Source organism: Maniola jurtina, chromosome 17, assembly GCF_905333055.1.
Source record: "Maniola jurtina chromosome 17, ilManJurt1.1, whole genome shotgun sequence".
Classification (NCBI taxonomy): domain Eukaryota; kingdom Metazoa; phylum Arthropoda; class Insecta; order Lepidoptera; family Nymphalidae; genus Maniola; species Maniola jurtina.
The window spans coordinates 3,446,206-3,470,148 of NC_060045.1; the positions used below are offsets into that span (position 1 = coordinate 3,446,206).

Genomic DNA, 23,943 nt, shown 5'->3' on the forward strand with positions numbered 1-23,943 from the left:
TGTCCACTCCTGGACATAGGCCTTCCCAAGAGCGCGCCACCACACACTGTCCTCCGACTTTTTCATCCACCCACTTCGCACTACCTTCCAGTCCAACGGGTTGGGGGTCGTCCCACACTGCGCTTGCTGATACGCGGTCTCCACTCTAGAACACGTCCGCTCCAGCGGCCATCGGTTCTGCGACCGACATGACCTGCCCACTGCCACTTCAGCTGAATCCCACTCATAAGAATATTAGAATTAAGAAATTCTAAGCTCCCAAACAGCTTGTTTCAAATCGTCCGTCCACCTATTGAGGCTCTGCCAAGTGTCAACTCTGATTTTGAGTAAGTTAGAGTACGCGAACGCGCGCGAACCTGTACGCAACTAGTTCACGACGCTCTGTTTTTAAAAATAAGAATACAGGAAAAAACGGGTGATATCAAGCTAAAATTATGAGCAAAGTGTATATAAAAGTGATTACAAGGAATCATTAAACGAAACAAGTGTTAAAATAGTGCTAAAAATATCAAAATCAAGCAGTTTAACATAATATCATCTAGTAGTAAGCCATTGTGTGCCAAGGTCGGCCGTTGACCGCAGGTCATTGAACCCGACGCACTGACTGTCCCGCTTGCACATATCACCGAAAGCGACGCTGCATCCCTGTCGACGCGCACGGCCAGGACAGGTGACCGTTGCAAACTGTCTGCGACGCGTGAGTCACAATAACATTTTTACTAACCGTTGAACTATAAGTGCGCGCAAATATGAACTGTGCGGCCTGTGACAATAAGGTCGCTGCAAGCGAACTACTGTGTTGCACATCTTGTCGGGGCGCTTTTCACTATGAGTGCCTTAATATGACAAAATCGCATTTTGAGGGCCATTCTAATGACCTAAGGCGCTCTTGGAGATGTATGCAATGCCAGCAAATAACCCGACGATCGAGGAACGATAACACCCCTGTGCGCTGCAACCCCGGACACGACACGATAACGACAATAAACGACACTGACATGTCCATGGACGACCACTTCGTCGAGGACCGCAGCATCCTCGGTGACACAATTACAGCAGAGGCTCCTACACGGAAAACACCTGCACCACCATCCTTAAACTCCAATTGTACATTACAACAAATAAGTCAACTACTAGACACAAAACTAGAAAAAAATAAGGAATCCATCCTTAGTGAATTAAAAACGACAATCCAGAGCGAAATAAATGCAGCAATTAACAAATTTAAACTAGAACTCACACAGAAGACAAGCATTTTAACCAGTGAACAGACGAACATTAAGAAAGATCTCAGAGAACTAAATGACAAAATGAAAAACATGGAATCGGAGTGCCATAAATTAAAAAACGAAATAAATATGATCTCGGAACAGCTTGCACCTGGAACTAAACCTGACAGTAGCACGGACTGCAACAAGAAGATTGTACTGTATGGATTGAATGAGTATCAACGCGAAACAGAGGCGGAGCTAAATGACAGGATAGTCCACCTATTTGGCGACATACTACATATAAATATCCAAGGCTATATCGAAGACATGAACCGCATTGGGAAACAAGGCCCTCGACGCCCATTAGTCATCGAACTGATAAGCAAACGCATGACTAAGTACATCCTTCAGAATAAACGATATTTTCGGAATACAGGACTTGCGATTACAGCGTTTTTAACCGGGAAAGCACTACAGGAGAGAAACGAATATATAAACGCCCGGAAAAGCGGTAACCACACATCACAACGTGGCAGCAAGCCGCTCATTGCTGGGAAAGAAACAAGTAGAGGTAGCACTTGCTCTGCTTATTTATCCCACCAAATGAATGAGTCACAGCAGCTACAGCGCGACAGTACTAACATGGAGTTTCAGACCGGCCATAAACCACGCCAAACTATCTCGGAAATACTTGAGACATTTCGGAAGTAAAAGTGAAGAGAATAATAAAGATATTAATTTTAACATACTTATACAGAATACGCAAAGCCTAAAAAACAAATCACACATATTAACAAGCTTCCTCGAGGAACAAAATATTGACGTTGCTTGCATCTCCGAAACATGGATCTCCGAATCTCAAAAAGACTTAGTTACAGTAGATGGCTACAACCTTGCGGCATCGTTTCACCGTAAGAAACGACAAGGAGGTGGTGTTGCGATTCTAACAAGGAACGGGATAGAGTTTAAAGAAAGGAAAGATATAACGGACTTATCGACTGAATACATTGTTGAATGTTGCGCGGTAGAGTTACCTTCACAGAATTTACTACTCATAAATGTGTATCGTGCAGATCGTGAAATCGAGGTCTTCTTTACTTTCATAGAAAACCTGTTAAAAAAAGTTTGCGCCAAATTACAAAACAAAAAAGTTATAATAGCGGGAGATTTCAATATTGATGCACTTGCAACGCCTAAAATAAAAGACTATCGTAAGCTCTCGAATTTGATGCTTGAATTAAATCTAACTCAACTAATTGATAAACCAACCCGGGTGACAGAAACGACGTCCTCGTGTATAGATTTAATTTTTACCAGCGATAAAGACCTTACTTTTACGGTTGAGGATCATGGTATTTCAGACCATAAAAGTATCATCTGCATACACAAAGGTCGCGGAAAAATAAATACAAATCCCACCCAGTATGTTACTAAACGTATCTTTAATGCCAAAACAATGACTAATTTTAAAACAAGACTGGAAAATATAAACTGGAACAAAATAATAACACAAAATAACAACGCCAACGAAAACTATAACAACTTTATAGAGCAACTAACCCAAAACCTTGACACATGTATTCCTAAGCGTCGACTTAAGATTAAAGCCAGGACCAAAACCTATCTAACCACCGGACTAAAAATCTCATGCCGACACAAGCGCATACTTAAAACACTAACTAATGAGTCTAACAACAAAATCTTAAAAATACACCACAAAACCTACAGTAAGTTGCTTAAAAAATGTATTAAATTATCGAGGAAATTTGACAATATAAAAGAGATGCAAAGTTCTAAGAACAAAACTAAAACCATGTGGAACATAATAAAGGACGTAACGAATAAGAACAAACAGACATACACCAAAAACATAATGCTATCGACACAATCAGGTTTAGCCAAAGAACCACAAGAAGTCGCAAACCTATTTAAGGGGACGGTATATTCCAGGTAAAATTTCAAATCTAGAGATGGCGATACACATTGTATCGGCATCTCTCTTAGACGCCCCTGAACCGGTTGCGCATCGCCACAGTGTAGATTATTATTTTCACATCGCTCCTGCATTTAATCATTACGTCACCCCACTTCAGTGTTTACGATGGAGTAAAAAGTCAAGTTATGTATAAGTTTAAAATTCAAAGTTATAGTGATAAAAAATATTTATTATGAAATAATTAAAAATTTATTTAAAAAAATTAATCTGTAGGTATCATCAGAATCGATTACATTCGACTTCGCTGGGTTACTTTATTGTAATATATAACATTGCGTATCTATAAAAATATGTGTACAAGTTAAATATTGTTTTATATACTACTAGAGGATCCCTGCGGCTTCGCCTGCGTTGATTTCGGTTTTTTTGAATCCCGTAGGAACTCTTCATTTTTCCGGGATAAAAAGTAGCCTATGTCCTTCTCCGGGATGTATCCAAGTCTGTACCAAATTTCATTAAAATCGGTTCAGTGGTTGGGCCGTGAAAACGTAGCAGACAGACAGACACACTTTCGCATTTATAATATTGGTATGGATTTTAATGCACACTGTTGCCAAGTTACTATCATTAGTTAGTAAACAGTCACTGATAAAAAAAAAAACAACAATATTATAATGTACTTTTATTGTTTTGTCAACAACGAGAAATAATGAATGAGATCTATTTACAATCATGCTAATAGGTGTCTTTTTCAACCTGTATGCTTATTATAGTAGGAGATTTAACATTTCACCAACTTTCATAGAATGAGATCACACACACACAGTAACATTAAATTAAAATGGGCCTAAATAACCTTGACTTAAGGTCCTAAATTCAATTACACCGATTTTAATTTCTGGTTCTGTCTGACTGGCTATACATGAATGGATTAATTTGAGCTATAAAACAAGGCGGTTAAGGTCTATTTTACGTTAACGTTCTCATTATAAACCCCTATCTGCCAGTTTTGGTCATTACTGTGGTGACCATTACATTTGGCCTTGAAAGAAGATACTTCACATGGATAAAAGATTATAGCATGGACAAGTCCAAGTTTCTGAAATTTTCACTTATTGATAATGATAATACTGTCATTCCTAATTACTTACATTTATAGGTAAATCTTATATTTTCTATATCTTATTGCTATTATAGATGCTGAGATTATAGAAATTACACTCAACTGAAATTCAATGAAAATATAGTTAGCACGGACATTACACAAGTAACTATTTATTGCATTTCACTAATTACCGAGATCGTAAAATCCTATTTTTTCATATTATCAAAACGTTTACAGTAAAAAAATATCACACGCGCTAGGCGTGCAAAAACACCTGAAAGAGATTATATGCACCTGCAGCCATAACAGGATAACATTATAATATATTTCGTGTTGTATAAAAAGCTGTTTTGTTTATAATCCTTGTTTTTGTTTATTCAATATGGTTACAGTCAAACCGGCCCGCTCGGAGCTAATAGCCATAAAAGTTAACTAATTAGGTGAAATATTCCAAAAGAGCATAAGTAGGTATGTACACATTCAATACGCTAACTTAACTGTTTACGTTAAGGTTCAAAGTCAAAGCGCTGGAGAAATGTTTTTATATGATACTGAACAAAGTCAAGACAGAGATTAAAATATTTTATAGCTTTTTTGTTATATTCAGATTCGGGCCATTGATTCAAATTTTAAATTTGTAGTAATTATTTTCTCTAATTCAGAAGCTGAGCTCTTTTTCTGGATGCCTATCATTAGGCATCCAGAAAAAGAGGTCATTACCTTTTCGCTAAAAGACAATTTTACGTTGACTGACATGAAAGCAAAGTGCCTAGTAAGCCAATAGACAATTCAGCTAGATGACATCAAAGCAGATTACCCAGTCAGCAGAGAGTCAACTTAGCTGTACGCCATAAAAACAGAATGCACAAGTAGCAAAACGTCTGGAATTGTGAATAGTCTGTATGATTAGAACACCTCATTAGCCAGACGTCAAATTACATAGTTGGATGACATAAACGCTGAATGAGATAGTATCTAAAACGTCTGGAAAAGTAAATAGTCTAAATGGTCTGTTGCTTGCTCCTTTTTTAATTTTTAACCAACTTCCAAAAAGAAGGTGGTTCTCAATTCAGCCTGTTTTTTTACCCCATTGCGGCAAAGCCTAAAGGAAGAGTTATGATTTTAGCAGTCTGTATATGTATGTGTGTGTGTTTGTATCCAGATTCTGTGTGTTCCACCGTAGCGCCGAAACTACTGGGCTGATTTTGATGAATGAGGTGTAAATCCGGGTAACATAGGCTACATTTTATACGAAAAAAATTGACCTAACGGATGTAATATGAAAAAAGTGGGGGTGAAAAGGTACTACCACTAACTAACAATTGTGCCAGGACTGGTCCTGATGGGATTTTGAAGTTTGAAAAGGTGCAGTTGGTTCTCTATATAACGTAGACCCGCACTAAGACAGGATTTTGAGAAATTTGATCTGTAAATTGACCAAATTATCATACAACAATACTACTTCTCACGAACCTATAAAAGCTACGAACAAACGATTTCAGTAGTTACATTTTATTACTGTTCTTACCTTTCGATTCAAAACAAGAAAAATTGATACACTGATTTGGCATTCCAAAACGAAGCAACTCTCGTCCTAATAACAATTTAATGTATACTTTAAGAATAACTGCATAAGGTAAGTTTTACAACGAATATTTTAACATCGATATTTTAATGTTAGTATACGTGAGTGAGAACACAAAAGCCACAAAGATCCTTTGTATTGACAAAGGCAAACACAATAGGATCTTTCATTTCTTGTAAATTGAACTAGTTTTATGAGAAAAAGTATTAAGTACGTATGAAATTTTGTTTTGCACATTTTCAACTTTTAAGCTGTGACAATAAGGTCTAAGTTGAAGGAATATTTAATAGTATGATTATTTTTTTGATCTATAAAACATTTATGACACTGCAATTTTTAGTCAAACTTATTATTGACTACTTAGTGACGTATATACATAAAAAAACCAGCCAAGTGCGAGTCAGACTCGCGCACCAAGTTTCCGTATCCGTACTCAGGTATTTTTCCGACATTTTGCAAGATAAATCAAAAACTATTATGCTTAAAAATAAATTAAAATCAGTTTTAGAATGTTCAGGTAAAACCCTTTTATAAGATACCCCACTTGGTATAGTTATCTTACTTTGAAAATTGAAACACATTGTTTTTTAATGAACCCATAAATTCATGGTTTTTGCCAAATTTCATGATTCTAGGTCAACGGGAAGTACCCTATAGGTTTTACTGACAGACACAACACACACGGACAAAACAGACTGACAGGCGGACAGATAGACAGACATACAGTTAGATAGACAGACAAACAGACAGCAAATTGATCCTATAAGCGTTCCGCTTTTCTTTTTGAGGTACGGAACCCTAATAAATGATATCATTGCATAGCAAGTGAAGAAACTAAAAATTATAACACCTTGGATAAACATCTCGGACTTGAAAGTGGATGTCATTTTCATAGTAATCATGATCATCATCATCATCATTATGAGCCCGTGGATGTCCACTGTTGGACATGGGCCTTCCCTAAAGAGCGCCAGCCGCTTTATATCATCAGTCCATCGTGCTGGAGGACGTCCTACACTTCGCTTGCTTATACGCGGTCTCCTCTCATCCTATTTTCATAATAATTAGTACTTTCCCCTAAAAACCTTTAAATTGATATCAATAAAGTTTTTTTTCCATCTTATCTTCTAATACTTATGCATTTTACAAGTTTGGTTTTTGATCTTTGAGCTACCGGGATAGAGCACTCAGATTAATTAATTTTTATTTTCAAATTATAAGTCCTGGTCTATAATGACCTAATATTAGCTTCACTACACTGCAATGTACTGTTTACTGCATTCTTTTTAAAATAATTACTTTTTTAATGTAATAAATGCACAATATAAACTTATCTTAAAATCTAGAAAAATCCTAAATAAAAATACTTTATAACATAGTACTGAATTTACTACTCTATGGCATTCTGTACAATTACAGTATGACAAAATGCTTATGAAACCCGAAACAGGTCCTGCCGCGCTGAGGCGACGGGTATGACTGACAAGATAACGTAATTACGGCCCATAATACTCAACAATAGGGTCGAAAATTCTTTGTACTCGCTCTGTACGCGATTTGAAGAGAATAAGCGAGGAAGCGTGAAATCAAATAATTTAGAATATAATTTGAAATATAGCACTTACTGTGAAATGATCGGACCGAATTATTTATTTGATTGTTTTACACCTATGGTGAAAGTTACGTCTTTAAGAGCTTTGTCATTAAAGAGAAAAACCCAAAAGTCTAAGGTTTTAGACCAAACTTCTGATTTTTTTTCTATCGAGGAAAGTTTGTCCAATCATGTTTTAATCGGACCAAATCCAAGGGGATATAATGAAAAATATTATATATTAATTTCAAATTTTTCGATCCATGCGTTCCTAACTTAATTCCATTTTAGTAAACTTTAGTATCGACGAAAACGGAGACCGCCGCGTTAACGAGTACTTCGCATCAGTTGGAAGGTCATCCTTTGACGATAGAACAGTTTCTAAAAAATACGATCCGCATATGAGTAATCCTGAACCTCGATCTATTAACTCTTTATTTCTAGAGCCGGTTACAGAGCGGGAAATATATAACACTATTCGTAGATTAGTAAAAAAAAGCGGATTCGGCGCAGATGAAATACCACCAACATTAATTAAAATGTGTATTAATGAATTAACCCTTCCCCTGACATTTCTAATAAACCAATCTTTTGACGAAGCCTACTGTCCCGACAAACTGAAGATAGCAAAAATAAGACCTATTCTCAAAAAAGGCGGGAAACCCAACGAACCCAGCAGCTATCGACCTATCGCCCTATTGCCCGCGCTGTCAAAGATCTTCGAAAAGATAATAACAAACCGCATATACAAATTTCTGGAAAAGTATAACATCTTGAAAGGAAATCAATACGGCTTTAGGAAAAACCGTTCGACAACGCTGGCCGTATTTGAATATATACAGGCAATCCTAAACTGTTTAGAAGAAAAACAGTACGGTGTCGGACTGCTCCTAGATATGACTAAAGCATACGACAAAGTTTCACACAAACTACTATTAAAAAAAATATACGACTCAGGTATACGGGGAAATGCTCACCGATGGCTGGAATCCTACTTGAAAGACAGACAACAATTTGTACAAGTGCAATATCGCGATGAACGGACTAACATATTAAGCGACTTTGAATCGAACGTACGCGTTACGAACTGGTCTATACCACAAGGAAGTGTCCTCGGATGTATTCTTTTTTTGGTATACATCAACGACCTACCTAACATAATAAACCCACACTCGCGATGCATTATGTTTGCGGATGACGTGTCAGTCCTATCCATGTGCGCGAATGTGACAGATTGTGAAAATTTCATCTCGGAAAACCTAGCAAACATTCAAAATTACTTATCACACAATAATCTCGAAATAAATCTAAATAAAACTAAACTCATACAATTTAAACCGCACCAGAAACATCCACTAAACCTCAAATTACTTGCAAATAACATAAAAATTCAAGAAGTTAGTGACTTTACTCTTCTCGGCCTCACTATCGATACTCACCTGGACTGGAAGTGCCATGTTCACAACCTAAGCGTAAAGCTTTCGCGATTTGTGTATGCTCTCAGCGTACTGAAAGCAAATACAAATTACGAAACTGCACTTTCCGCCTACTACGCATACGCATATTCGTGGATCCGATATGGTATAATCCTCTGGGGGGAAAGCACCAATGCAGAGGATATCTTCATCCTGCAAAAAAAATGTATCCGCATCCTTGTCAACATAAAACCACGCGATAGCTGTAGACCGCACTTTCTAAACAAAAAAATCCTGACAGTACCTTCAATCTATATAATGGAGGCGGCTTTATTTGTTAGGAAGCATTACAATTTATACAAAACTGTGGAGAACACAAAGAAACACGAAAGAAGTACACGTTTGCAAAACAAACTAGCATACCCTACTTACAAGCTTAAAATCTCCTGCCGCGGCCCACTATACAGAACTACTAACATTTATAATAAAATCCCAAAATACATAACAGATGAAAATAACGATACGACCTTTAGGCGAAAACTCAAACAATGGCTCACACTAAATTGTTTTTATGACATAAATGAACTTTCCTCGTAACTAACTGCACCTACTTTTACGCATATGACCTCAATTCCACGATAAATTATGTACTCCAATGAATATTGTTACGATAGATGTATTCTGAGCAATGGATAAGAACATTTATTTATACGTGACATTGTATTTTTTAATTATTGTATTTTTTAATTATTGTATTTTTTTTGTGACATTGTATTTTTTAATTAATTACCTACCATTAAATTAACTCAAAATTGTTATTTACATTTCATAATTTTCATAATTGTTAACAATAGAATTGTAATTGTTTTAATCACCAATGTTATACTTTGCAGCGCCCTGACGGGGCTTCATGTTGTAATAATATTTTTTGTGATGAAGACATGAATGCAAATAAAGAAAGAATAAAGAATAATGTTACCTAAAATTATTCCTCGATAACTCCAGCAAAGAGCTGTCACGCACGCTATTTGGAGGATACGATAGGTTATGATGGATCTAGAAAATACAAAAATACTATCGCAATCAATCAAATCGATAGAGAGTGATGAATTGTTCTCCAAACAAATATTGTTATCTCAACCGACGGGCTTCACTACTGGACATAGGACTATTGAGATTTTTGTAATCCACGTTTTATGTCTCCATATGCTACTCGATGTAATTTTTCCATCTAGTTTAGGGGTCTACATAGAGGTACGATGCGAAGTCGCCATTCCAGCTTCTTGTGACCCCAAAGTCATCGGTCCTTTGTATCACCAATTCATTTTTACCACCATTGACCATTTCAACTTTGCTAATCGTTGAGCAATCGGTTCTCCTACGGAACTTCCATTTCAGATCATTGATCACATAGGTACTCGGAGCCTTGGTTCTCTTCGTCGGCAACTGAGTAACTTTTTTTTTAAATATATATAGTGAGCAAATGAGCAGATGAGGCCATCCATGAACATTTGCAGCACCAGAGGAACCACCAAAGCGTTGTTGTTGATCCGCCTGTTGAATAACCCCATGTTAAAATCTAGTAGGAAAACCGGCGAAGGGGGTTGATTCCACAATTTGCATGTGATTAAGCTTTCCTATCAAAATCACTGGTTTACTTTTGAAAATTAGATACATTGTAATTTATTTTGTCCGTGTACTTTATGATTATGAATAACTTAGTGACAGAACTCCCTACTTAGTATTCAGATTGGTGGTGAATATATTTCAAGTTTCACTCTTGCATAAAATCGTTTGAAACGTTGAAAGTTTTAATTTAAAAAGCAAAGGATCAAAATGTTCTGGCTTGTTCGTAATGGGTGGCAACTGGCAAATTAAAACTTACCCAGTAAAAGTTTTATTAAATTACCTTTTGAGATAAATATTTAATCAAAAGTTAAAAACGTTAATTAAAACTACAGTTATACAGTAGAAAACTACAGTTGAAAGTTCCATAAAAATCGGTTCAGCAGAACTGGTATTGAAAAATCAAGCGCAAGATTTTAATTGACTAAACGAATGTGAAGCTAAATACCTAGGGCTTTAGAGTTCAAAGTCAGAAACCACTTTTCATAACTTGTACATACATTTCGCTTTTCTCTGTTGTTAGATAATGGCAAGGGGTAGTGAGTGCTATATTAGTAATATCGTGACCAGCTTGCAGGATCCATCTCCTAAACCATATCAATATAATAAATGTGAATGTTCGTCTCTCTGTCAGTCTGTCTGTCTGCTAGCTTATCATGGTCCATCCGCTCAACCAATTTTGACGAGTATAGCTGAAGATAGCTTTCATTCTGGGGTGCACATACTAAGTACTTTTTATCGCAGAGAAAAAAATATCACCATTGGATATTTAAAATCTACATACACGTAGTGTCTAATCTGTGTAATCCACATAAAGTCATGGGTTAACCTATTTAGTCAGGGATTACTTTTCCTCCGGAAAATCGAAGAGTTTGGTCTGAGATTTTTTAAACCTGAATCCAAGCGGATGAAGTCGCGGGGATCATCTAGTTAACCATAATATCATTAAATAGTCGATCATTTCGTGCTTGATAGCATTTCATGAAATATTATACTTCCATCTATTGTCGACATGATGATTCATGATGTACCTATTTATTTTTGTATTGTGCTGTGTGTTGTTATTTATGATCAATATCATCAAAACAATAGTTCGAATATGCCTTTTTCAGAAACTTACGTATACCCATACATTTTCCGAGGTAAAAAAAGTCAGAAAGATTTAAAAAACCGCCCAAGTGCGAGTCAGGGTTCCCTACACAGACATTTTGCGACATTTTGCACGATACATGAAAAACTATAAATATAATGCATAAAAATAAATAAAAAGCTGTTTTAAAATATACAGGTAAAGCCCTTTCATATGATATCCCACTTGGTATAGTTAAATTATTTTGATTTTTTTTTAATTATGTAACCACAAAGTCACGGTTTTCGGATTTATTCCTTTACTTGTGCTATAATACCTATCTACCTGCCAAATTTCATGAATCTAGGTCTATGAGAAGTACCCTATAGGTTTTCTTGACAGACACGACGGACGGACAGACAGACAGACAACAAAGTGATCCTATAAGGATTCCGTTTATTCTGTTGAGGTACGGAACCCTAAAAATTAAGTATAGCACGTTATTATGTTATCATATCATCACATAAGCATCAAACTGGCACATAAATGCTGTTGTAAGTTTGCTGTAGCGTGCTGAAGTATGTTCTTGAACTTGAGCGTCGGCGTACGGGTGCTTGACTTTGCTCGACGGAGCTTGGCACAGCTTCGCTATCGTTCTAAATTTCAAAGCTTGATTATGTAGTGGCTTGCTTTTATGTCTATTTTTAACCCCCGACCCAAAAAGAGGGGTGTTATAAGTTTGACGTGTGTATCTGTGTATCTGTGTGTCTGTGTATCTGTGTATCTGTCTGTGGCATCGTAGCGCCTAAACGAATGAACCGATTTTAATTTAGTTTTTTTTGTTTGAAAGGTGGCTTGATCAAGAGTGTTCTTAGCTATAATCCAAAAAAAATTGATGCAGCCGTTTAAGAGTTATCAGCTCTTTTCTAGTTTTCTTGTAGAAAAGAAGGTTACATAACCGTTAGGTTCATAATATTATGTCAATTGACAAATGTCAAGCTGTCAAGATGGACGTTGCCTTGATACATAATTATTTATTTGAAAATGATGTTTTGGAAAACTCTGATACTTTGGATCGTAGGCGCGGAATAGTCCAAGAAAATCGGTTCAGCCGTTTGAAAGTTATCAGGTATTTTCGGTCTTTTCTAGTTACTGTAACTTCACTTGTCGGGGGTGTTATAAATTTTTAATTTACACTTGTAACTTTGAAACCGAATATTTTAAATGAAATCTGGAAAACTTTTTGTTTTCCTTTCCTTTTTGAAATCTTGTTAGTGTTTCATTCTCGAAAAAATAACAGAAAAGAACACATAATATTGTATCAGCTCAGTTTGGTTGGTGTTTGTCTGTTTGTCGTCAACCGCAAATTGAATTTTGATTGTACTGATTAATTATTTTTCATTGAATTGAAAACTTATTTAGACACGTTGGGCGATTTTGGGATGGCTAAAAACTTCAAGGTCCCGTCACCGGTATACTAATGTTAATATCATATCTTTGCATATCTGTAGCTATAAGTCGTATAATAATAATTTTCATAGTTTTGATTCCCCACTAACGGCCAATTTTTTTTTCGTCATACGAAACATGTACAAAAATAAGTTGAACTTGTCAGGTTTATCATGTAAAACTAGTGTTATTTTTTTTCCAAGAAAGAGTGTCCATTAAAAATCCACTTCGAATTGAGGAATGATAGCTTACAAACTTCTGCTATAGCATAAAAACGACTACGTGATGAAAAAACTTGTTGAATGCAAGCAGAAAACAGTACCTGGAGCATGAAAAAACTATTGTTCACAATTTTTAAAATTAGGTCAAATACGAGTAATTTTTAACAGAACATGAAAAAGCTTCTTAGTAAATTACATAGCAAAAAAGTTCGTGAACTCCGCTGAACAGCTGTAAAGGTAGACTTTGAGCTATGCGACTGCGACGAGCGACAATAGGGATGATGACTACTAGTCAAATCAGTGACTTTTTATCAAACGTCAAAACGCTCGCTTAGTAAGAGAGCTTGTATGAAATTCACAGATGTGACGTCATAGACATTTGACATAATTGGACGTACTTTTTTAGTTTAATCGATAATTTAAAATAGTTAGCAAACTTAAAACTAACATCGTACGTGGATTTTACGAATTTTGGAAGTCCCTCTATTTAACGACTCCTAATAAATAATTTATTTTAGACATAGGCATCATCCCAATTGGAGGTAACACTTGCGAAATGTAATGGAGAGCATTTGAAGTTAGCGACCACAACGCGCGACACTTTGCATACAAATAGCGCGACACTGAGTTCGCGTTACAGCTGTCGCGCGACGCGGTCGAATATCACAATGTCTGAGGCAACGCATATGATGGATAGGTAATAGCACGATTTAAGTCGCCAAAAATTACAGAGGGCTACTACATTAACTTAGAAGTTCAAAAATCGGTGTGCTTTGATTCTGCCTCATAGATGGTCTGTACCTATATATTCTGCCTAAAATCCCCGCTTCGCATCGTTTAAATTCGGATGTTAGCTGGTAAAAATCTTATCATCATCACTATCAACCGACAGAACTCTCTCAACTCTTATAGGGACTTCCGTACTATGTGCCCTGCCTATTGCCACTTCAGTTTCGCAACCCGTTTAGCTATATCGGTTACTCTGGTAAAAACCTGTTTAAAAAAAAAGATTCCGACGAATGAGAGCCTTCTCCTTTTTTTGAAGTCGGTTAAAAAAGCGGTTGTCTGCGTGAGATCTTATTACGAACTCGGAACTATTCTTGAAGTAGTAGGTCAGGTTTATGCAAAGTTATGTCAGCTCTTCCCTCTTTATAAATAAATCTCATTCACTTTCTTTACATAGGAACAAGTACGTTTTGTGGCACATTCTAAAGCAAATAATATAAACTTTTCTGCTATTACGAGCTCTCTAGTGGTAGGTTTTATGGTTTTATGCAGCAGCTACGTCGGATCTTTTATCTTTATGAATAAACTCCCCCAGTAAATATAAACTTTTCTCTATCTGACATTTATAGAGCACAGGTCAGAATAGTTTTTTGCTTGGGTAAAGTGTTGAAACGGATCTTTTATCTTTATTTCAACTCAAAAAATGGTTTGTTGGACACAATGTACATAGTTTGCGCCCAACAAAATAAGAACTAAGTATCATGATAATGCCAACATTTTACTCTTACTTACATACCTTTACTTACATTTTACTATTTTACCTACTCTTAGGTATAGATGCATGTTTAAATATTGTCTCTCTATCACTATTATTGTTATTTATTAGCTACTACTTGTCAAATCCACCCTTTTCAATCTACGAAACAATCCATGCCCAGCTGGCACACCTGAAAGCCTTAATTGAATTGAATAGTAAAGGAGTAGGTTATATTTTATCGCGTGGTAAAGGTTACCTTGACGAATCAAATGAAAACATGGTAGTAAGTATTTTATACCTATTGAAAACAACCTATGCGACGTATAAGAAATTCCTATTATCTTCGTTACGTTTAAAACCTAACAAAAAATAGGAATGCATATTTACTGTAGCTTCAAGGCCTAAACAACGCTAGACATCATTAATATTTATTACACTAACGTTATAACGTTGTTACGTAAAATTACGCATAGGTACGGCAGTGATCGCTCACAAAAAGCTAAAAGAAATATTTACGTGCATTTACGTTCAGTCTTTGCCTTGAAACGTCCGTCGTTTAGTCCGATCAAAAAGATAAGCAACCCCTCTCATCAAAGAGGAGACGGCATGAGCTATACGCACCCTTGTCCTATATCAATGCTCTGGATCACGAGATCAGAAAATTAGGCAGTGGGCACCTATAGGTATTTCCCATTTCATCTAAGTGTACGTGAATTTGTTAATATTTTTGGTTCTAATTTCTTTACTGTCCTGCGTCGCAACGAAAGATCACACATTTATTAGGTTGACAACCTTCATTAGTCATTACACAATAATACAGCACATATCGTTGCTCTCATGCAATGTATTTTGGTTGTGGAGTAGCAATATGTACATTAAATAGTATATTATTTGCCTTCTATATTTTTGCCATTTGTCTGTCGTTTTGGAAACATTAGGTACCTACATTAGTAATTTTATCTTTTCATAAATATGATAAAAAATAATGTTTGTGTGTTCATGTTATATGCGTATCGGTGCGTCGTTCATCCGACTGAAATGTAATTTTGTTCAGTTTTTCTCGGCATTTGCGTGAAAATTTCAGGCATAGTAGGTGCTCAACGTACAATAGGTGGCGCGCAAGTCGTTCGAATAAATTACAAAAAATTGATACATGTCGCGCATTAGCTACGTCTCGGAACTTTCAAGGTTTTAATTTGATATAGATATTTACAGAAATGAGTTTTCTGTCCGTATAAAAATTACCTCTGCATGAAATGCTCTAATCTTTTGTATCTGACGAGAGATGTCTACTCCTCGGCATGTTGCTCGATAGCTATTAGTCGCCAGCGGGCAAAATGGACAATTAACGGCAAAATAACTTGTATGGCGAAGGATAACTCGTTTCTGTTTAGTTAACATCAATGAGTTCCGAGACTCGAGATAGGTAGGTAGGTATAGTACGAGACAGGTCGAGATGGCAATCGAGATGGACGCCCCCGCCCACCCGCACAGCCCCCGCGCTAATCCGGTGCGGGATAGCGCGGGTGACGTGCGGCTGTGCATCCCTCTGCCTCATACCCCGATTGCCATCTCAAATTGTCGCGCACTATATAATATAGGTACCTATTTGATTAATTAATTTTATCTTGCTGTACAGTGTAGAAGGGTTATAATTTCAGCAGTCTATGTATGTATGTATCTATGTTTGTATCCAGATTCTGTGTGTTCCACCGTAGCGCTTAAACTACTGGGCTGATTTTGATGAATGAGGTGTCAATTGATTCGCCATAAAAGTCAGGGTCACATAGGTTACATTTATACGAAAAAAATTGACCTAAATGATGTTACATCAAAAAAAGTGGGGTCTCCAAATTTTTTTTTGCTATTGTATCGAGTAGGATGTCAAATGAAAGAGGACAAATTTTTGAGTTCATAAATATAAATGTACTACAACATTAAAATAGTGGGGTCTCCAAAATTTTTTTTGCTATTGTATCGAGTAGGATGTCAAATGAAAGAGGACAAATTTTTGAGTTCATAAATATAAATGTACTACAACATTAAAATATACCAAGCGACAAAAAAACAGTTTTACTATAATATTTCAGAGTTTATAAAGACGATCGCAGTCGGGTTTTAGTTTTCAACTTTATCTTGTTTACCCAATTTTCTTACCAATTTTTAATTTGTTTCAACTCTTTCCAGCACCACATCCCAGCGATGCACGATCTCAAAATCGGCGGGTTTCTGTACCTGATAGGAGTTTTCTTCTTCAAGTCCGACGGCCGGATCCCCTTCGCCCACGCGATATGGCACCTATTCGTGGCGTTGGCTGCCAGCGTCCACTACCTTGCCATACTCCGCCATCTGTTCCCGGAACTCAAAACGCATTGAAGACTGCCCGGTAGGCACGGAGCTGGTGAACGATTTTGTAAAGTGATTTATACAGGTCCATTTTTTGTACAAAATGAATTGTTATGCATACTACAGAATGTAGTTCGCATAAAAATTCATTTCATTTTAGATTACATTTCATTTCACAGTGGAAAAGGATAGCATTTTTAGACCGGCCAATTTAGTGAGGAGATTGTGCAAAACAAAAATAACCACGCTATTAATAATCTGATGCGGTCAATCAGCTCCTTATTAACCAACTTATTTTTCATTTTTTATTTAACATAATATATACAAAGACACTAGGTAAAAAAACGTTACCATCTAATGCATTGTTATTTATTTATTTACCAAGCGTATAAAACATTTCACTAATATTATACATTTATAAAATAGTATATGAATACTAGATGTTTCAAGATCGTGGTCGATGTCTAATTGGTGCGAAATACGAACACAGATTTTCCAAAGTTTCATAGGATTGGACAATTTCATCGAGCGTAGCTAGAACAAAAATCTCTCTCAAAAAGCCCAACTAGTATTTAATGTATAAAATATAATATTACCTATAGTATATTTGAACTTATACAAACATTCTTAACATATCGTTCACCCACTCTTGGACCAATACGTATTTAATCTCGATTAGTGAGCTCTCTAAGCTATTTTTGTTTACTCGGTAACAAAGGCCACTGAATGTAATGAACGGCACGCGAAATGTCAGATGTCAATTGGAGACACCCTGACGATATGTCTTCGACCTGAGCGCTAAGGGAATGCATTAGAGAGATTAGGAACTATACATTGATCACTTTATATTTTATTAATGGATGAGAACGAGTGCGGGGGGTACCAAAATTCTATTTCTTAACGTCTTGACAGCTCACAAAAAATATTTGATATATTAAGTAAGGGATGATACAAAATCCGAAAAATGAAAATAGTAAAATTTACGCTAGACAATCTAAGAAACAAACTTATGAATACTCTTAAGGGGTATAGTTTAATCAATGTATGGTTCTCAAGGAATTATTGAATTTCATAGTGTTCCATAGTGTTTTGGGAAAAAACTAATGCGTTCTGCTTCTGACCAATTTTCGGTTATGAGTAAGTAGTTTTAATGTAAAAAAAAATATTAGGCTTACAAAATCACTACTTCCCACTAGAAAATGCATTAGCAAGGATGATTTCAAAACTATTGAGTTTAACTTCAAGGATCAAATTGAGGTCATCTCCGCCGGTGAAAGTTTTTATCCTTTTTACCTATGTATTAAATCGTGATTTGGCCAAATATAACTTGATTTGGCCGATTTGAAAATCGATTGGCTTGATTTGAAAATAGTCCGTTAAATACCAATTTCAGGGACGAGTCCGTTCACTTATAAACTGTCATACAAGTTCAGACTTCATCATAAACAAGCATACATAAAGTTAAAAATTAATATTGGAATAGTTCTATCTATTACGTTCGTTTTTTCTATACCATATTAACCTGTATCGCGTGCAGTCATCCGAGTCGTATGAATAAAGTTATACGGCTGCGTTTATGCAACAAGCCGCGACCTCTAGAGTAATTTAATCCCATTTTAAACTACGCAGAACGCGTTCGTTTTAAAATACAGTGGTTAGCCAAGAGGTGGTGAACTATTTATTCTAGTCTTCATCATGATTGTACCTATTTTTCTATTATAAAAAATGATTTGAATTAAAGGTGCTATAGTTATATATATTCTCAGAATGAGGACCCTTCTCCTGCAATTTTGACTTTTGATCATATGTTTTAATAGTTAGTTGTTATGGAAATCGGCTAGTGATTATCCGTCTTTTCGTTTGGCGAATAGTCAATTTATTCGCCAAAATTAATCAACATTAAAAACCATGGTAAATATATACTTAGTTAGGTAATAAATAACAATAACATGCCTCTAGTGGCCTTGAACCTACCTTGGTTTCTCTACTCATATGGGTACGTGTCCTATCAAAATCAAAACGATTTTTATACGATTTCTAAGACAAGATTGCCCAAATTGTATGCCGATTATTGTGTATTAATAATAATAAAATCTGTCTTCGTACAGAATAATTATTATTAGACTCTTTCCAAATCTGTGGTCTTTCTGTCAAAATTTACGTCACACAATTTATTCGCCGGTGTAGAATAATTGACACTTTTATTCACTATTCGACGAATAATGAGAAAATGTTGAATATATAATAATAGCTGCTAACCATAATATCTCTACTTCTGCTAGACGAAGAAACTCATCTTAGTTTGCTGTCGGTAGAGTGGTAGCCTCCTACCAGTTCGTTTTTTAATCTGACACTATGTACTAAATTAGGACCTGTACAAACATTCAAAACAAATCGTTCACCATCTCTCAGACTAATTGTGTTTTTTTTGTAAAACATTGTTGAATCTTATTGTTGTAGTACTACGTAGTATCCCAGAATCTCGAGACCAAATCCAACCCTTTTTAGAGTATTTAAAATTTAATAGGGGTTTTTTTAGAAACTTTTATAATAATCTATCTATAGTCTACTGTAGTCTATACTTATATTATGGAATCCAGTTTTTCCAGTGGTCTTTTTTATACACCTCATGTGAATTTTTCCTTAGACTATATTAATAGTTCCTTATACATGTTTTAGTGTAGCTAGTTTTTAACTTTAATGTTATACTTTGTGTATATTATGGTGAATAGTGTTCTTCAGCATGTACCGACTATCTTATAGTAAGTATATTTTGGTGTCGTAAACTAAAAGGAATTTATTCTAAGAAACCAAAAAGCCCTAATGATAATTTGGAGAGGGTACCTATTTGATAAAAGATGTAAACCTCTCCCAATTTACCTGGTGGGCTCTTAGAATAAATGTAGGTATATTAAGTAGATATTGCTCAATCGTTATGAATCGTCATATTTAAATAATATAAAGTAGACTTCCCACCAGTTGTGTACGTAGGGGCTTTAGTAAAATTATAGGCAAAATGTAAAGAAAATCTTTTTAAGTTTATTTAAGTAAAAACGCCATGATACGGGGTCAGCAATATTTTCAGGAGGTATCCTAGATATTATTGCTGATTAGTGCAGCTTCAAGTTTCCATTAATGTGCTAACTTTACAGCACAGTCTATTTTTAAAATGCCTGTGACTAGCCGAACAGACGGACTGAATGAAACTAAAAGGGTCCCTTGTTTTTCTATGGAACCCTAAGGATACCTACCATTTATCGGATATTATGTTAAACTGGCAAACTTAATAATTTTAAACGAATGTCAAAGTTACTGAAGATATGGCAGGATTTCAAGGTTCGAATCCTGCCGGTTTCGTAAACTTTTGATATGTATTTAAATTTTTTAGAAAGGGATTTGAGCCTACCAAGTGATCCAACATTTTCCTTTTTTCAAAATAGTGGCCACGCCATGGCGTCTACAACTTTGGTAGCTCATATCTCGGAGACATGACACTTTATAGAAGATTTTGTCTCATACAATATTTGCTATTGATATTGGCTACAGGTTTTACGTATGGCTGCTATTTTGAAAAAAGAAAATGGCGGATAGTATGCAAGCCAGGTTCCATTCTAAAATATTCAAACCCCTTTTCTTGAAGTGCTGCATGTAAAACGCTATCATAAAAATTATAAATCGCAAACATAAACTCTTTTGTTTCAGACATTGAACTATCATGTATCGTCTAATTAATTAGGACACCGCCGTGTATTGTTAATTTTTATCGTGTCGCGATAAAGTGCGAGACAATCGGAGTCTGTTGGGAAACTGGGGCGAAGCGCGACTCACGGGTGAAAAGCGATGTAGGTCGCATGAATATTCATGCTTGTGCTAACAATGTACTCGGGCCTTTCCCGATATGACATTCGAATGCGATAAAGGGATTCGGAGATTGTCAAGTGGCTTGATAGCAAGCACGTAGTTTTGTTTTGCTTGCTCAAGAGTCAAGCAGCTTGGAACGCTCCGCCCGTCAATAGCTTGAGCCAGCAAGAGGCACTTTTATCATTTCTCAAACACTATCCGACGCCGCATCAAGCAAAAATATAAAATCAAATCATGCCGTAAATAAGGTAACTAACTATAGTACGCGATAGGTTGAAATGGCAATCGGGGAGGGAACGCCCCACACACCCGCACAGCCCCTGCGCTAACCCGATGCGGGAGTTATGCGGGTGTGCCGGACGTCCCCCGCCTCATACCCCGATTGCCATGTCACCCTGTCGCGGACTATATCTACCTAGGAAATGTTGTACCTACTATCTGACAAATTTTCTTCACTCTGATGGTTGGCGCTGAAAAGTAAATATTACTAGGCACTAACTGCGTTGTTGGTCTAGTCCTAGTGGTTAGCATGTTAGGCGGATGACGAGGTCCTGATTTCGGTTCCCAAGTCGTGCTAAAAATTGATTTTGGGGTTTCTGTCAATAAATTCTTAGTGCAAGACTAGGTAAGTAAGTTTCGCACGTAAAGCCGTGATCTTTCCGGTCGTATCGGATTATGAGAGTTTTTTTTAATCTTAATTTTTTTGGGACTTTGTAAAAAGGAAGTGTTGTTCCTTGTACGATGGTACGGAACCAGTCGAGTGCGGGTCCGACTCGCACTTGACCGGATTTTAATCTATTCATACAAGTAATTTTTAAAATAACAATTTGAACACTGCGATAATTATAAACTATTTCTAGTCATAAATTTGCTGCAAATATTCGCAAATTGGTGATCGTTATATACTGAGTTGAATGATATTGATTGAAACATTGATTTTATTATTGTTTGATCGAATAAATCTGAAAGATTGAATTCGACCGGTTATAGATAAGGTGACAGGGTAATTTTTTTTTAATGTACGCGGTTGCACAAAATTTAAATAAAAGGAATCGATTTTTAATTATTCAATCTGAATATTATTTATATATTAAATAAACAAAGGTTTATGAATTATGTTTGTTAGTAAAAATGGTAACTGCGCTACCAAGTTTTATCCCATAGTTGAAATAAGGAAGTGCTAAGTTGTTATCTTCCTAGTATTTATGATGAATATGATTGTAATTAGGATTAATCTATGCATGATCTATGCCTGTTTATGAATTATGTGTAAATTAATACATGTATTATGATCTAGGTCTTATTTTATGATTGGGGTCCTAAATAACGGCTAAATGAAACATAAGGCTAAATGCCAACAAGTGTTATTTAAAAAGTTTTTATTCCAATCATAAATAATAATTAGGTATAATTTCTTATCCAACTACATAGGTATCCAATGTCAAAACTTAGTAAGTGCTAGATTTTTGTACTGAATAAATACAAATAATTAAAAATAATTTAAATAGCGGGTTTCTATTTTTCTTTAAATTCGATTAATCATTTACTAGGTTTTGGTTTTGCGCTGCCGTGTCTTTGTAGAGTACCTACCCGTCAAAAAATCTTTGAAAAGAGATTTCTGCTTTGTAGAGCGTCGTCTCTGTCACTCATACCTATGTGACGTTTTGTCGGGCTCAACGACCGAGACAGCGCTCTACGAAACCGTTGTCTCTTTCTAAAGTTCGATGTAGCAATCTTTCCTGCCGGGTACTATAGCTTTTAAACGTAACGTTTCGGAGACGGCTCGTAAGGTAAGCACGGGGTGCAAGAGGGTTGACGCTAAAATAAAGAATTGAATGTCGTTAGCACCCTCACGCAAACCGCACACTAGCCTACGAATCGTCCCCATCGAGTGAAACATAGTTATTAAAAATTGTAGAAAAGTATAAGAGGGCTAGTAAAATAATATTAGACATATTGGAATCATAATGAATAGTTTGCAACTATTATGTAAGCACAGACTTGTATGAAAAGTTGGACAAGACGCGCGGCGCAGAATGTATTTATATTAGGTAGCCTATAGCATATCGCCGCAAAATCATAAAAGCGAAATTGCTGAAGTTCCGCCATGACTTGCGTTGTATGAATTGCAGCGGAAACAACAGCGGAACTGCCAGTTTTAACGCTGATATTCTATTTATTATGAGTTCATTGAATTTAGGTAAGGGCGTAGTGGTTTAGCCATATTTATTTCGTAATGGAGATAGGGGTCTGATTGTGTGGAAAAGAGATGGACTTTTAGACAAGTCCCTGCGTTAGAGCAGGTAGTATCGCATGTGATACAACTGACAAGTCGTGATGTAGCTTCGGCGGTTTCGCGGCGGAAGTGTGCTAAAGGGATTAGGGAAACTCCTTGCAGCTTCAGTCCAAGTATATCACGCAAACGGCTTCTTTCGTATGAAATGAAGCCGAATGCTCACTTCCAGACCCGTGTAACTTTTTCCATAAGTCTGTGTAGGTAAGTAGGCATCACATTCACAAAATATTTTTGTATTGTTTACTGATTAGGAATTGAATATCATCTCTATAGAATTTGTCTCGATTACCTAGTTACTAATACATTGACATGCTTTATTTTTGTGAAACAATACATGTGTATGGCTATTATGAGTTTTAATTGAGTAAAGGCTGCATAATACTTGCTAATGAAACTATTAAGGGATTTTGAATGAGGTATTACTTTGCGGAAGGCATGATATACAAGGAACCACTACCTACCTTAATTTGTTATAGTCCGTTAGAACAGGCGAAATTGTAGGGTGCACCGCCCTATTTCTCACTGCTCATACTCATAGTAGCCCTATGGTATTAAGTTTTTGGAATTGTTAAGTAGGTAAGTATTCTAATATTTTCATTTTTAAAATATTATCTTATTATTTGTAGTGGCCATTAGATCAGTATGTATCTCAAGTCTTCCACGGAGATTTCATTGGTTTTCCATACATTGAAAAGCATTATAACTTTTTTTTTTCAAATTTCGCTTTAGGTTCTAGCCATTAGGAAACT

At 36.1% G+C, this 23,943-nt stretch overlaps 1 protein-coding gene across 1 annotated transcript in view; it reads left to right on the forward strand.

The window, feature by feature from the left end:
* LOC123873863 (monocyte to macrophage differentiation factor 2) overlaps positions 1 to 18,230 on the forward strand; it is a 37,942-nt gene extending 19,712 nt beyond the window's left edge. The window contains exon 4 of the mRNA XM_045918960.1: positions 16,879 to 18,230. Coding sequence (XP_045774916.1) covers positions 16,879 to 17,067 — 189 coding nt within the window. The 3' untranslated portion in view covers positions 17,068 to 18,230. The remainder of the gene's footprint in view (positions 1 to 16,878) is intronic.
* Positions 18,231 to 23,943: the final 5,713 nt, after the last annotated feature.